Source organism: Schistocerca gregaria, chromosome 4, assembly GCF_023897955.1.
Source record: "Schistocerca gregaria isolate iqSchGreg1 chromosome 4, iqSchGreg1.2, whole genome shotgun sequence".
In the NCBI taxonomy this organism is placed as follows: domain Eukaryota; kingdom Metazoa; phylum Arthropoda; class Insecta; order Orthoptera; family Acrididae; genus Schistocerca; species Schistocerca gregaria.
The window spans coordinates 568467952-568482644 of NC_064923.1; the positions used below are offsets into that span (position 1 = coordinate 568467952).

At 40.8% G+C, this 14693-nt stretch overlaps 1 protein-coding gene across 1 annotated transcript in view; it reads right to left on the reverse strand.

Annotated features, from left to right (window-relative positions):
• The window catches only part of LOC126266936 (RNA-binding protein EWS-like), a 47358-nt gene that overhangs the window by 22429 nt on the left and 10236 nt on the right, over positions 1-14693 (reverse strand). The window contains exon 3 of the mRNA XM_049971628.1: positions 9539-9657. Coding sequence (XP_049827585.1) covers positions 9539-9657 — 119 coding nt within the window. The remainder of the gene's footprint in view (positions 1-9538; positions 9658-14693) is intronic.

Genomic DNA, 14693 nt, shown 5'->3' on the forward strand with positions numbered 1-14693 from the left:
CTGCAATGGCACTACAAGCTACCATTCCATGTTGTGGAACAATTTTCAAGATGGCACCAGCTGCCATGACTTACGCTGGTATTAATGTTATAGTGCAGATTATGGCATTAGAACCGAGGCAAATGTTAAATATAATGACAACTACAATACTGAAGTCAAAAAATTAATTTCTCACAGGAAGAAATGAGGAGGAGGGTGGGAGACGGAGGTAGCAACATACACACTTGTAAAAGAACTAACATGACACGAAAATGCTGTATGCTGGCAGACCAACCAATAGTTGGCATCTTAGTGTCAACCTCCTAATGTTGCACTGTTAGCAGTATTGTCATGCCGCCTCCTCGTACCTGCACACACTGCCAGACAGCATTGTTCTCTCTATCCACCTGTACCCTGCTAACCCATCTCCTTCCCCATCTCCTCTAGAGTGCTGCTTACAATGAATGTGACAGTTGCATTCCAGTCAGAGCTGCTGGAGATGGTGGTCATGTGTGCATGAGATATGCTAGCTTGTGTTAATGAAATGTGTGTGACAATTGCTACTCGCCATAAAGCGGAGATGCTGAGCTGCGACAGGCACAATAAAAAGATGCACACAATCATAGCTTTTGGCCATTAAGGCCTTTGTCAGCAGTAGACACACACTCCAGCAAGCACAACTTGCACACACATCTGCAGTCTCAGAGAGATGAAACTACACTACGGGCAGCAGCACCAGTGCATGATGGGAGTTTTGACTGGGTGATGGTAAGGAGGAGGCTGGGGCAGGGAGGGGAAGGGATAATATGGTGGGGGTGGCGGACAGTGAAGTGTTGCAGTTTAGATGGAGGGTAGGGGAGAAGGTGCAAAGGGGGGAGGGGTAAGTAGCGGAAAGTAGAGAAATAAAAATAAAAGAAATTAAAAGGCTGGGTCTGGTGGTGAAATGACAGCTGTGTAGTGCTGTAATGGGAACAGGGAGGGGGCTGGATATGTGAGGACAGTGACTAACGAAGGTTGAGGTCAGGAGGGTTACGGGAACGTAAGACGTATTGTAGGGAAAGTTCCCACCTGAGCAATTCAGAAAAGCTGGTGTTGGTGGGAAGAATCGATATGGCACAGGCTATGAGGCAGTCACTGAGATGAGGGGTTCATGTTTGGCAGCATGTTCAGCTACAGGGTGGTCCACTTGTTTTTTGGCCACAGTTTGTCGGTAGCCGTTCATGCGAACAGACAGCTTGTTGGTTGTCATGCCTACATAGAATGCATTACATCCTGGATGTTCCATTGTTTGGAATGTGTGTGCATGTATTTCCTTTTCTGAAGAAAGCTTTGGCCAGAAGCTATGTGTGTAACTGTCTTTCGTTGCACCTGTCCGCAAATTACATGTCATCTTTATGGTGAGTAACAATCCACGTTATGAATTACGGTGTTTTTATTCCAACCTGGAGTTTCCATTGTTCGATTTCACCTAACAGCTTTTCTTCCATCCCACAACCCTGTGACTTTTTTTTGGGACTATTGTTTAAAGCATTACTCTACACAGTATCTGTTTTTTCTCTTCCTTCCAGTATTCATTCATCGCCTTCCAAACCACATGCTCCAACTTACGATCCACAGTGTCTCAATGATCTTACCCACGCACATGGACTATCTAGCTGAGGCCTTCCTAGCCTCTGAAAATTTCGTACTCCTTGCCTGGTTCAGGTTCACTGATGACATCTTCATGACTCAGGGTCAAGACAACCTCTCCTCATTCCATCACATCAACACCTTCTCCCCCATCCACTTCAACTGGTCCTCCTCAAATCAACATCCCACCTTCCTGGACATAACCACCTCCTCTCTGATGGCTCCACCAACATGTCCACCCATCAATCATCAACAGGACCTGCATTTTGACAGCTGTCATTCCTTTCACACCAAGAAATCTTTCCCATATACCATGGTTACCTGGGGATGGCGCATCTGCAATGACAATAACTCCCTTGCTCTGTCGGCAGAGGGCCTACCCAAGGCCTTCACAGACAGGCACTATCCCCCAGCCCTAGTCTGCTAACAGACCTCCCATTCCATTCCCTCTCACACCCCCGATCCTCCCACCACCCCCCAGAATCAGCCACAAAGGTGTATACCCTTCATCACCCAGTACCATCCCAGATTGAAACAACTGAACCACATCCTTCACTATGGCTTTGATTGCCTGTCATTATGCCTTGAAATAAGGAATATTCCACCCAAGATCCTTCCCACCCTTCCTAAAGCAGGTTTCTGTCATCTACTCAATCTCCGTAACATCCTAGTCCATCCCTATGCCATTCCCAACCCCAACCTCTTGCCACAGGAATCCTATCGCAGTGAAAGATTTGTCCATCAGGATGAATGGCCACTGCCAACCTGTGGACAAGAATGGAACTGCACAAACAGCAGTCCACTCCCGAGATTATCCAGGCCTCAACCTACGGTAACCCATTGTCACCACACCATCCACCTAACAGTTTCTGTCCAGTGTACCCACACCCTCTGCCAATGTACACGCCTGTCTTTCCCCCTTTCCTGCTCCTCTGCTTCCCCCCCAGCCTCCCTATGCTGTGCCAGTTGGCAGACATCATGTGTCTTTCTAGTTCCCGCAGGCACCACCAGACAGCACTCTCCTCTGCCCTCTCCCATACCCTAATAACCCTTTCCCTCCCCTGCTCCATCTAGACTGCTTCTTCAGCTTAATGTGACAGACACGTTTTGGTATGAGCTGTCAGAAATGGCAGTCATGTACACATCAGGTGTGTTTGCTTGTGTGAATTAATGTAGATGGGTTTCCTCTTCTGGAAAGGGCTTTGGACGAAAACTAAATGTGTAACAGCCTTTTTGTTGTGTGTGTCTGTAACTCAAAGTGTCGTCTTAATGGCGAGTACCAATCAATCTTTGTCCTTATATTATTGATATTTTAACCTGGGGTTTGCACTGTTTTACTCTCACAGCTATCACATCAAACTTGAGGGGAGAAGAGAGAGAGAGAGGGGGGGGAGAAGAGAGGGGGGGGAGAAGAGAGAGGGGGAGGAGAAGAGAGGGGGAGAAGAGAGAGAGGGGGGGAGAAGAGAGAGAGGGGGGAGAAGAGAGAGAGGGGGGAGAAGAGAGAGAGGGGGGGAGAAGAGAGAGAGGGGGGGAGAAGAGAGAGAGGGGGGAGAAGAGAGAGAGGGGGGGAGAAGAGAGAGGGGGGGGAGAAGAGAGAGGGGGGGGAGAAGAGAGAGAGGGGGGAGAAGAGAGAGAGGGGGGGAGAAGAGAGAGAGGGGGGGAGAAGAGAGAGAGGGGGGGAGAAGAGAGAGAGGGGGGAGAAGAGAGAGAGGGGGGAGAAGAGAGAGAGGGGGAGAAGAGAGAGAGGGGGAGAAGAGAGAGAGGGGGAGAAGAGAGAGAGGGGGAGAAGAGAGAGAGGGGGAGAAGAGAGAGAGGGGGAGAAGAGAGAGAGGGGGAGAAGAGAGAGAGGGGGAGAAGAGAGAGAGGGGGAGAAGAGAGGAGAGTGATTCTCAACTTTTTGAATGTACTGGTGCTGCACTTTATTCTGTATTACAAACAAATCACTTTCAAAAGTAAAAATTCCCTAAGTACTCGAAAACAAGTATAACCTTTTCAACTGTTAATAATCAAAATACATGAAAAATGCAAACATACACCACAACACATGTATCAAGATATATATAAAGTTTGAAAATATGTATATAGCACATGAAATTGAAAAGATACCATTATTTTTTATTACCTCATATTTTATCACAGATGCCATTGTGTTAGTGTTTCAAGTATTGAACACCCACCATTTTTTGTTATGGGGGAAATTCAAATGTAATATTGTCCGTCTCAGAATTAAGCAGTTTTCCATATATTCATACAAATAAAAATAATCTCTTTTCTTATACACAATCAAAATATATGTTTTTAAGAAACTTGGAGAAGTTGGCAAACACAGTAAGTACAGTTTTACATTTTGACAGTTGCACTCATAAGCTTTTGGCACATGATGATATATATTAAGTGATTTCTCAATGCTCCCAATACTCACGACGTAACAGTAAGACATGTTTTACTGTCTTAATTTAATTTCATATTCATGAGTACAATTACGTTCCACATTTGAACCCGAGCATCTTTATAAGTGAGCTTATATGACACCTCATTACTTCCATAAGAGATTTCTACCACAGCAGATAATTGATAGTAATTGCATGTTACACTGCACGCAAGGGGGGAAATTTTTCTGCTGCACCAATCCCCTCCCCAGCTTCATCTGTGTTTCTTCCACTGACCTCCTAGGCCAATGAGAGCAGTGCTCAGTGTGTCTGCAGATGGTACATTCCTATTTCACCCTTTGTTTCAATCTATTTTAGCACGTTTTTCAAGTTCCACGTATTAGTCTACTATGATGAAGAGTGCTCCCTACAGTTCCAAGTTGAAAAGGGAAGTGATTCCTCTTGCTAAGAAAACCTCATGCTGTGCTGCAAGTCAGTGATTTGAGATTGATTAGATTAAAGCAAGATGGTGGTGACAGCAAAAGGAACAACATTTAGCTAGTTCCAGCAACAGAAAAAAAATTTCTGGGCGACAACGTGAATGCTATTATATGTTTGTTATGAGTTGTCCTGAATGATTTTGTCAGGGAGCAGTGTCAAAAGTGCTTACCATGAGTGTAGAAATTATCCAAGTTAAAGCACATGAAGTTGGCTCACACGCAAAAAGTAACAAATTTTGAACAAAGCAGTGATTTGGTTGCCAATTTTATGAAATGTCTGGATTCTTTCTGTACAAGCGGATATCAATTGCAAAGAAGCTGCCACAAAACTAAAATGAAAAACTTGCTGAATGTCAACAATTCATAATCAGACAGCACACCAAAAATAATTATCTTCTTGGTCAAACTGGTAATGCAGACTAAACTCCACTGTATTCTGATATGCCAACAAATTACATGGCAGAAGCAAAAGGGAACAAAGGTGCCAAGATACTGCCGGCATGTGGTGGAGAAGCAGCATGTCTGTCATGCTTGCTCATACTGCCAATGGCCACGAACTACCACCGTTCATTTTTTTAAATCCAAAACATTACCCAAGTCCGGGGTATTTCCAAAAATCGTTACTGTACATGCTAACAAAAGTAGCATTACAGTGGATTAAACTTGCATGGTAAAGTCATTCTTGTGACCTGCTAAGTTTTCCAAAGAAGCTTGTACTAGATTTGTATGCAGGTCATATTACTCCGGTTATTAAGAGAAAACTAGTAGAGGATAGAATGAGCTGGCTGTAATTCCAGGAGGCATGACGTAAATTCTACAGCTAATACATATTTGTTTGAACAAATCAGTTAGAGAAGAACTTAAAAATATGTACGACCAATGACTAATGAAAAAAGATAGCCTACACAATGTGTTAAGTGTGCAAGCAAGCTTATCTCGAGTCTGTCAGTGGATTGACCTGTCTCGTAAATTTATTCCGAATAAAACTGTGAATCATGAACATTCAAATTCTTTGAAGGTGACAAGTGAGAAGCGAGAAGCATAGATTAATGGATATGACTGATGTAGTAGTAATTGAATGGGAGCACAGAAACATCTGAATAATTTTACCCAACATTTTTGCTATGAAAATACACAGACGATACTATGACAGTTTTGCAATGTGACACAACAATCAGTCACAGGAGGCTAATTGTTACTGTGTTCTGAGACTACTTCATACGTGCATTGTAGCCACTGTGCCAAGTTTGTGAGAACATTCCATGGCAGGGTTAGTTTGAAGTGCCTGCTGTGTCATCGTGGTCAGGAAGTGAGATTCAGGTAGCTCTGCAGTACAACTTCGCGTGTGGTTGAAACATAGACCAGTGCTTTGAAGAAATGACTCTTGCACTTGGTGACGTGTGTCCACATCTTACAACATATTCAAGTGGTTCTGAGAATTCCAATACGGAAATTTCACTCTGGAGGATGCCGAGAGGACTGGAACGTCATGATCATCAGTTGCAGAGGAAGATATTGATGCTGTGAGGAAAATGCTAGATGAAAACTGGCGAGTAACTTATATGCAGATAGCAGATACCTTAGGACTAAATACACCAGTAATTTAATTCTTCATGATCATTTGAAAGTAAAGAAACTTGGTTGCCTCTGGGTGCCACATGGACTGACGGAAGATCAGATGACATGACATGCGACTTGGTGCCAGGAGATGTTACAGAAGTTTTCTAAGAGAGTATCTCAGTATGTGAATAACGTCGTCACAGGTGACAGGACTAGTCTGTTCTATTATGACATACCGACTAAGATTCAAAACAAAGTTTGGGTCCTTGAAGATGATGACACACCTGTAGCTGTCAGAAAATCCCTATCAGTAAAGAAGAAAATTATAGCTTTCTCTTTTTTTCCCCAAATCGAGTGGACTTGTGAAGTGTGTTGTTTTAGACACACAGAAGATGGTTGCAGCTAAGTGATACACTGGGCAGTGCCTGCCCAAAGTCATCCAATATTTGAAGAACATGCGACAGAAGTGAAGAATGGACACTTGGATCCTCCATCATGACAACACTCCAGCTCAATGTATGAAAATGTGTACTGAATGTTTGCGCGGTACAGGATTGAAACTTCTTGAGCACATTCCTTAGTCCAGACCTTGGGCTGCTTGAATATGAAGCTGAAAGGAGTGAAGTTTTCAAGAGATGATAACCTCCCGAGTGTTTGGGACAACGAGGGTGCCTTACTCCCTACCGAAATTTGGGAGAACTTTTTTAGCGATTGGTTTTGGAGGGTGGAGTAGCGATTGGTTTTGGAGGATGGAGAGGTGTATTCAGGAATAAATTACTTCAACAAATTTAAAAAAACGAAGGTGTATTGCAAAACTTACATAGTACCCTTTGTATCTTTGTTTTCAAGGATGAATACACAACAAGTCTGCAATATGAACATGTTACCATATCACTTTTCGGATTGCCAAAGCAATGCATTGTTTCACAGAAGAATTTATAAAGATATGTTAGGTATCTGCAACTGTGCATACAACTCCCGAAAAACTTTTAAAAGTGTCAAGCAATTAGTCTCTCCCATTCAACCATTTGAGGTAGGATTCAAGAAATAGCCAACAACGTTTTAGGTAAGGTTCTTAAATTTTTCTTTCTTTTCTCTGGTGCAGGACAAGTGCACAGATGTTTCTGATACTTTTCAGTTGGCAATTTACATTTGCAGAATAGATAATAATTTCACAATCATAGAAAAATTACTGGTCTTGGTTCCAATGGAAGATACAACAAAGGCACATATTCTCACATATGTACACAAGTGTTTGAAAATTGGTATCTGCAATGGAAGACTTTCACTTCTGTGGCTACAGACTGCACAGCAGCTGTGGCTGACGAAAATATCAAGTTGTGTGTCATTTTTTTATCAGAGATGCTAAAAGTCGATGCCTGTTACACATGAGATTTTTGAAATACGCTGCAGTCTCCACCAAGAGAATGTGTGTACAAACCTGAACATGAGAGAATGAAAAATGTATGGACTAGTACAACAAATTTCATCTGCAGCCGTGCTCTCGATCGATCCATGTCTTTCAAAAGACATGGAAAACACGGATTAGTGCCATACGACAGTGGAACATACTGGCTAAATAAACAGAAACTCCTTGAGAGACTTTTTTAGCTTCAGGGTGAAACAGATTTCTTTTGTGCGCAAGTGCTTGGTCTGTTGCAAACTTGAAAAATGAACAGTGCATAGTGGATTTGGGCTTTCCATGTGACAGTACATGCCATATATTAACTATAAAACTGTCTCTTGCTGGGAACAGGAAAATTTTTGTGGAAATAATGTGAGAAGTAACACGAAATTAGTAGTTTTTAGTGAAATAATAAATCAGCGCAGCAAATTTTACTAGCTATTGAAAACTTTGCCATTTTCTCGTATGAAAATGTTATCTATCTGAGGACAGACGTTGTTTAGTATTCATAATGGACAGTCATTGAATGTTAAAACTGCATTTTGATCTCTTTTCTGATCTTGAAATAACAGTTCATCTCATGTGTAATGAGCGTTGATGTGCCCATAAAAATAGCGCCGAAATTGGAAAAAAAACCAAAATCAGCAACAACTCTGAAATATGAGAAAAGAACGACAGAATTTTTTGAGGGAGGGAGGGGGAGGGGGGAAGCAGAGGGAGAGAGAGCGGGGGAAGCAGAGGGAGAGCAAGCAAAAATAAATATATAAATAGAGAGGACACAATACCAAAAGTGGCAAGAATTAACACCACATTTTACTATAAAATAAAACCATTGTTTCCTGTCTATCTACAGTGTGATTTTTTCCACTGTGTACAAACTCTATGGATTGATCAATGAAAGAGTACGGTTGTACACAATGGTTCTGTATTCAAATAGAGAGCTAGTCAACACGGTGTTTACTTATGGAAAGGCAAGTGGCAATGGGCGGTGGGCAGCAAGGTTGTATCAGGAGACCTATCCTCAATGACAACAACCACAGCATTCAATGTTTGCGAAAGTGTTTCGCTGTTTGTCTGAGACAGGGTTGTTTCAGGAAGCAGGAAATCATGAAGGACGTACACCAGACTTTGAAGCACACTTGGAAGGCAACCACTGTGTCAGCACCAGACAGTTGTCTCACCAGTACAGGGTAAGCCAGATGACCGTGTGGAACATTCTCCATGACAACTGTTACTACCCTTTTATCACTTACACTGTGTGCAGAACTTACTAGTGACAGATTTTCCACATCGGCAGGAGTTTTGTCACTGGTTTCTTCACTAGGCAACCATGATTCCGGGATTTGTGGCATCCGCCCTATTCATAGATGAGGTCATCTGAATGTGGTGCAGTATCTTCGACTTTCATAACAATCATATGCGGGATTAGTCTGGAACTATATGCATTTCTTGCAGGTGACTTTGCCTCCTCTGCTGGAAGAAGTGTCATTGATGATTTGAAAGATTATGTGGCTGCTACATAATGGTGCTGCAGACCACTTCATCATTACCATCAGGACAAATCTCAATTGTCTTTTCCCTGGTCAATGGATCGGACGACAAGGTCCAGTTGCATGGCATGATCATTCACCATCTCTCACCCAGAGCGATTTCTGGTTATGGGATCATCTCAGAAGTATTGTGTACACAGAGCCTATTCCAAATGTGGAGACACTGGAGCAGCAGATTCAGGCTGCCTCTTGACGCTGTTTGGATACAACGTGGCTGGTGTGTACTTGTGAGACTGGACATGCCATGGTGTTTATACACGAGTTGAGGCACATGAAAACCATTTTCCACTCATACTTTATGTGTGGCTGCATGGTACAGCGCATATTAGATCACAGTCTCTGTAACAATGTATGACTGAATGGTGTCTAGCATGGAAATTATGCATTCCCGTACATAAGTTCGTCACACCTATTTCGTTTCGTATCCTTTCATTGATCAATCCCTAGAGTTCGTACACAGTGGAAAAAAAAATCACCCTGTGTAGCTGCAAAGAGGTCAGACACTATAACACTATCAATGGCAAATTTCTGAAAATTAATTCTTACCTGTAATAGGGGGCCTTTCGGCCAACTGTGGCTTGTTCCTTGGCGTCCTATCTCTGGAACGAGATCTTGATCGAGATCGTGACAACGAACGACGATGTCGATGATCACGGTCTCCTGACCTGTTGTGTAATAACATAATTTCTCTGTTAACTTAACAATGATTTCTTCTTATAGGGACTTCGAAATGTGCAGGAAGTAAGATAACGTATACAGTAATGAAAAGCAATCAGTAACGAAAAACAATAAATTTTAACCAGTACTGTGAGATATGTGCTCTTAAGAACAAACTTATTGTATGAGGAAGCAAGTGACGTTTGCATTCACACAGAGAATGGACCAAACATCAGCCACAGCACTAATTATTAAAGTGCAATTTCAACAAGGCAACATTTGGGCAACATATGACATACAGCTATGACACGTTACAAGACAATTTGACCAGGACAACATGTCAACACACCACACATAGCATTGTGGAATGCTGCATCCACCACCTGTCAACAAGAAACGACATTGGCCCATGTTGCCACATATTAGACAGTCAGCACATCTGTGTGACATGTTGCATGCAGTATGGAGTGGATAATTGACAAACGACTTTAGGTTGCCCAGTATTCTTCATTATTTGAATAACATTAAATTTCGCCCTGATAGGGCATCATCAGGTTACATTAAAAAAGAAATTTTCTGTCAAAAAGCACCCACTGTACCTGTCATTGCCTCCACGAGGCTGCCTTTTAGTACTTTTTTTCGGTATCTTGCCTTCTTGACAGATGCTTTGTGCCAGAAAATTTCTGATTTTTTAACATAACCTATCCTGCGAAAATATGTTCTTAAAATAATAAAGAAAATTGTGCACCCTATGGTCTTTTTTTTATCTAGTAGCAATAGAAGGTTGCTGTATCACCATGGCAAGAAGGAATGGAATAATTTTTATGATTTTAGGGTTTTGGAAGCACAGAAGAAAATAAAGAATTTATGGACTCCATTCCATTGTGAGCGTAAGTAACTGCAACAGTCAAAAAGTAATAGTAAATCACCTAAACAAGAAGGAAAATGATTTACTGAGTGAGTTACAAGACACTAATGAACCAAGGAAACCCAAATGAAGAGTAGGGATGAGGTAAGTTCATACTAGTGAACCATATGATGATTCAATTACAAACAGTGTGTTATTTGTTCTCCCTGTTGTTGCAGACTTAACACTGAATTAAACACTCAATGTCTTTTAAGACTTCAGTACTACACTACGATCATCAGTGACATGTAATTCTAAGGCTCTGTCTTACCACCTACTGTGGTTGCTTTTTATAATACTGATTGTTTATTTTTGTCTACACCATCCCCTGCTTTCTTCTGTGGTCAGTTGTTTATAAAATTATACTGTGTCTCTTCCGTGTTAATGTGTTGGTGTCAAGTGATCCTTGAGTGAGTACAGTGGTTCTGAAGTAGAGATTTTTTTCTCAGGAAGTTGTGAAGATTAATGGATGTTATTGTAACAATTTCCATGTTTCTCACAGTTCGCAACAGTGGTTCTGAATACACAAAAGTGATGTCAGCAACCAAAAATTGTTCTTTGCTAATCTGTGAGCATGCGACTGTCTGTAGTTTTAATGTCTTCCACAAGAATTTATTTTGAGAAGGCCCGTAAGGGGTTTCACAATGTGTTCCTGTAATGAAAAAACATCATCAGGCACTAACACATATGGTGACACTTTTCTGCTTCCAGAAGCCAGAAATGCCAACTTATTTTTGTAATTTCTTGCAGAACTAAGTTTCATGCAAAACTGGGTTTGAAATGTGGCCCTGACAAGGATACTGGATACAAAAACAGTAGTTAGCATCAACAATGGCCATCAGAACAATGCTTAACCCTTTCAAGGCTATGGGCATATAGTCGCCCGCATGGCGATGTGCGTACACGTGTACAGAATGTCCAGACAGCTATGGTCATCCATTCATGCCAGGCAGGTAGGAAGACCTGACAGCTAAGGGCATTCTTGTACACCTAACTGCTGGGGAGTAGGTAAGCAAGCACATTGCAACAGCTACTATCTGTTGTCTGTTCCTCTTGGTAATGTCATAAAACGTTACAGCTTTTACCACCTCCTGGGCCCTTTCTGCTTAAGAGTTGTGCACTGAGCCAGTCCTGTTTCTGCATTTAATGAAACGACAACATTTGACTCCATTGCCTTTGCAATGTCGGGACATAATTTACCAGACAAGTAAATATGGAAATCCTCATGATCAATAGTAGCGAAGATTATAAGGATACTTTGTACCTTTCTTTGGGCAAAGGTGTGGATATATCTGGACTTACTAATGATTCAACATCATGAGGAACTATTGCAGAAAATCGTCCTCCTGAAGATGGACAGGAGAATGAAACATTACGCGCAACTTGTCATCAGCAAAATGAATGTACAACTGGTTGGAAAATCATCCTGTAACAAGACATCATCATTTCATGAACACATTTAGTGGTTTAAGAATAGGATTCGATGATTCAGCAAGTACTTTAGATTTTTTGTTTTATTTTATGTCTTTTGAATTTGTCTCTGCCATTTGTAAAGAGATAAATAATTATCATATGTCTCTTCCTGGGATAAAAATGACTAGTTTCCACCGGCTTAGCACAATGAAAGCCTATGAAACCTGCAGAATTTTATTGCTTCTTGTTGTGTTTCCTGCTTATACCAGTAACTAAAAAGTTAGAAGTGAATAAATACTGGTCAACAGATTCTTTGATTCAAACACTACTATTTCCTCACAAACAATGTCCAAGTACCAGTACAAATTGATTCTTCGTAATTGCACTTTAGTGGTAATTCAGCCATGTCTCATGAATTCTTGTGAAAATGAGGGTCATTGTAGACCAAACAAGAGAAAAATTCCAAGAGGCCACAGTCCCTTTTAAAAATTTAGTAATAGCCTAATGTTTTTCAAAGAAAGGCTCTGAATTAAGCAGTACATTACAAAGAAACGTAGCCATTTTGATACTAAACTTTTTTGTGCTTCGTTGCACAGAAAGTTATTATATTCTATATTATACTGCGTACGGTGTTGCTGCTAAGGAAATAGTATCCATAAAAGCTGATAGGGGGAAATCAGGCAATGTTTTTGTGTTTGTTAATGTTTCAACCACAAACTGAGCATATTTTGATGAAACTGAGAAGAAGGAGCATACAACTGGCAAAAATAACTGAAACACATGTGTAGTGAGCCACAATAGCTCAATGGGTACTGCTGATGTCACAGACTTGATAAAGACAATGATGTGGTACAAAAGGGTATAGTTCCATTTGACTGATGTGTGTGCTGAATGCTAAAACAATTTTTGAAGTAAAAAAGCAGCAGAACACCACTGGAAAAATTTCATAGACAAACAAGTAAAACTGAGATCCCATGGACACCATGCAAGAAACGCTATTTTGACTACAAAAAAAGGACTGTACCCAGGACTCCTTGCAGAAAAAGTGAAAAAGGATGTTCACTAGAGTTGCTGTGCAGTATGTATTGCTAATTCACAGAGAAAAATGACATGCATAAGATGCTAAAAGTGTTATGTTGCTCTTTGTATGGTGCCATCTTTTGGAAAATATCATACACTAAGGAAATCTTAGGTGGTTTCCATCAGTATATCTGTTTCAAGAAAAGGAAAGTCAAAACAATGAAAATAGAAAATGAAAAAAATTTAAAACTATAGTTTTTAATCCGGCCAGTGGCAGTCCAAAGCCTGGGTCAAAAATGAGGATGGGAAACCACAAAACTAATTCAGACTAACCGTGACAAACGAAAAGAGAAATCAGTGAGAATTAAGCAGGTGAAATCTTACTCTTGCATTCTTTTTAATACGGAGAACTGAGTTTAGGCTTTAATTGCACAAAAGTCAATAGGCTTACCACAAAATGAGTTGTACCAAAATTTTCATTGTTTGGTTCTGTATCAGACTACATAAGAATTTGCTTTAAAGTTTAATAATTACTACGTATTTATGATTAGAGTAAGAATTGTTTGTCAGAGCTTTGGGCGTCTTCTCAAGAAACTGATCACACTTGAAACTTATCTGTTCGATAATAATAAATTTTATTGGGTTATAATCTCAAGTTACATAATTTTTCAATAGCAAATACAAATGTTCTTATTTTCTGATGTACCATTCTCTTAGTTCAGGATAAATGTGTAACAGAAGTGTCAGTTAGTTCTGGAGGTCCCTTTCATGTTTATTGGAATCCACTATGACCTTACAGTATGAAAGTGATGTTAAGCACGCTGAAATGTGGAATTAATAAGCGGGATGCTCTGCTCTTGCAGCCACAAAAGAATGGAAGTCTGTAACTGAACAAAGGTGTCGCCACCGTTCATTGAGTTTTGAATCACTATGTGTTTTCCAACACAAGCCCCAGAAAAGTGTAGGTAATTCCAGGAAACTTTAAACTCTGTTGCAGTGTTACTCCATACACCTTCAATGGAGTGGGAGGGGATTTAAAAAAAAATTGGCACATGATAGCTTGTGTCACTGTGATGAACAAGTCGTGAATGGTATCACAGTTTCTGTTTTTGCCATCGCAAACACTCATATACTAGTCTGGGTGACTGGGTTTGGAGTTAATCCATCCAAAGACCATGAATATGATTACAGTATCCGTAATACTGTCAAAACTGCAAAGCTCCATTCAGATAACAAGTGACACATGGCTTTATTCTGCAGTTTTGACGTATTACAAATGGCTCTGAGCACTATGGGGATTAACATCTGAGGTCATCAGTCGCCTAGAACTTACAACTACTTAAACCTAACTAACCTAAGGACATCACACACATCCATGCCCAAGGCAGAAAACGAACCTGCGACCGTAGCGGTCGTACAGTTCTAGACTGAAGCGCCTAGAACCGCTCAGCCACATCGGCCGGGCTGACGCATTACAATCCAGACTTCAGACTGAACACCACAACATCAATAATAATATTGTAATGATATCTATTGTCTGCAGATATGTTATGTCTTAAACTAGTTGCTCACAATTGTTCATGAGAAATTGTGACAGCTATAACCAAATAAGAAATTAATTTACTTTGTTAGATAATTTGTTTTACAGGCCAAAGATGGAATTTCGAATGCTGTAGGTACTTCGAGCACCTTAATGGTGAAATG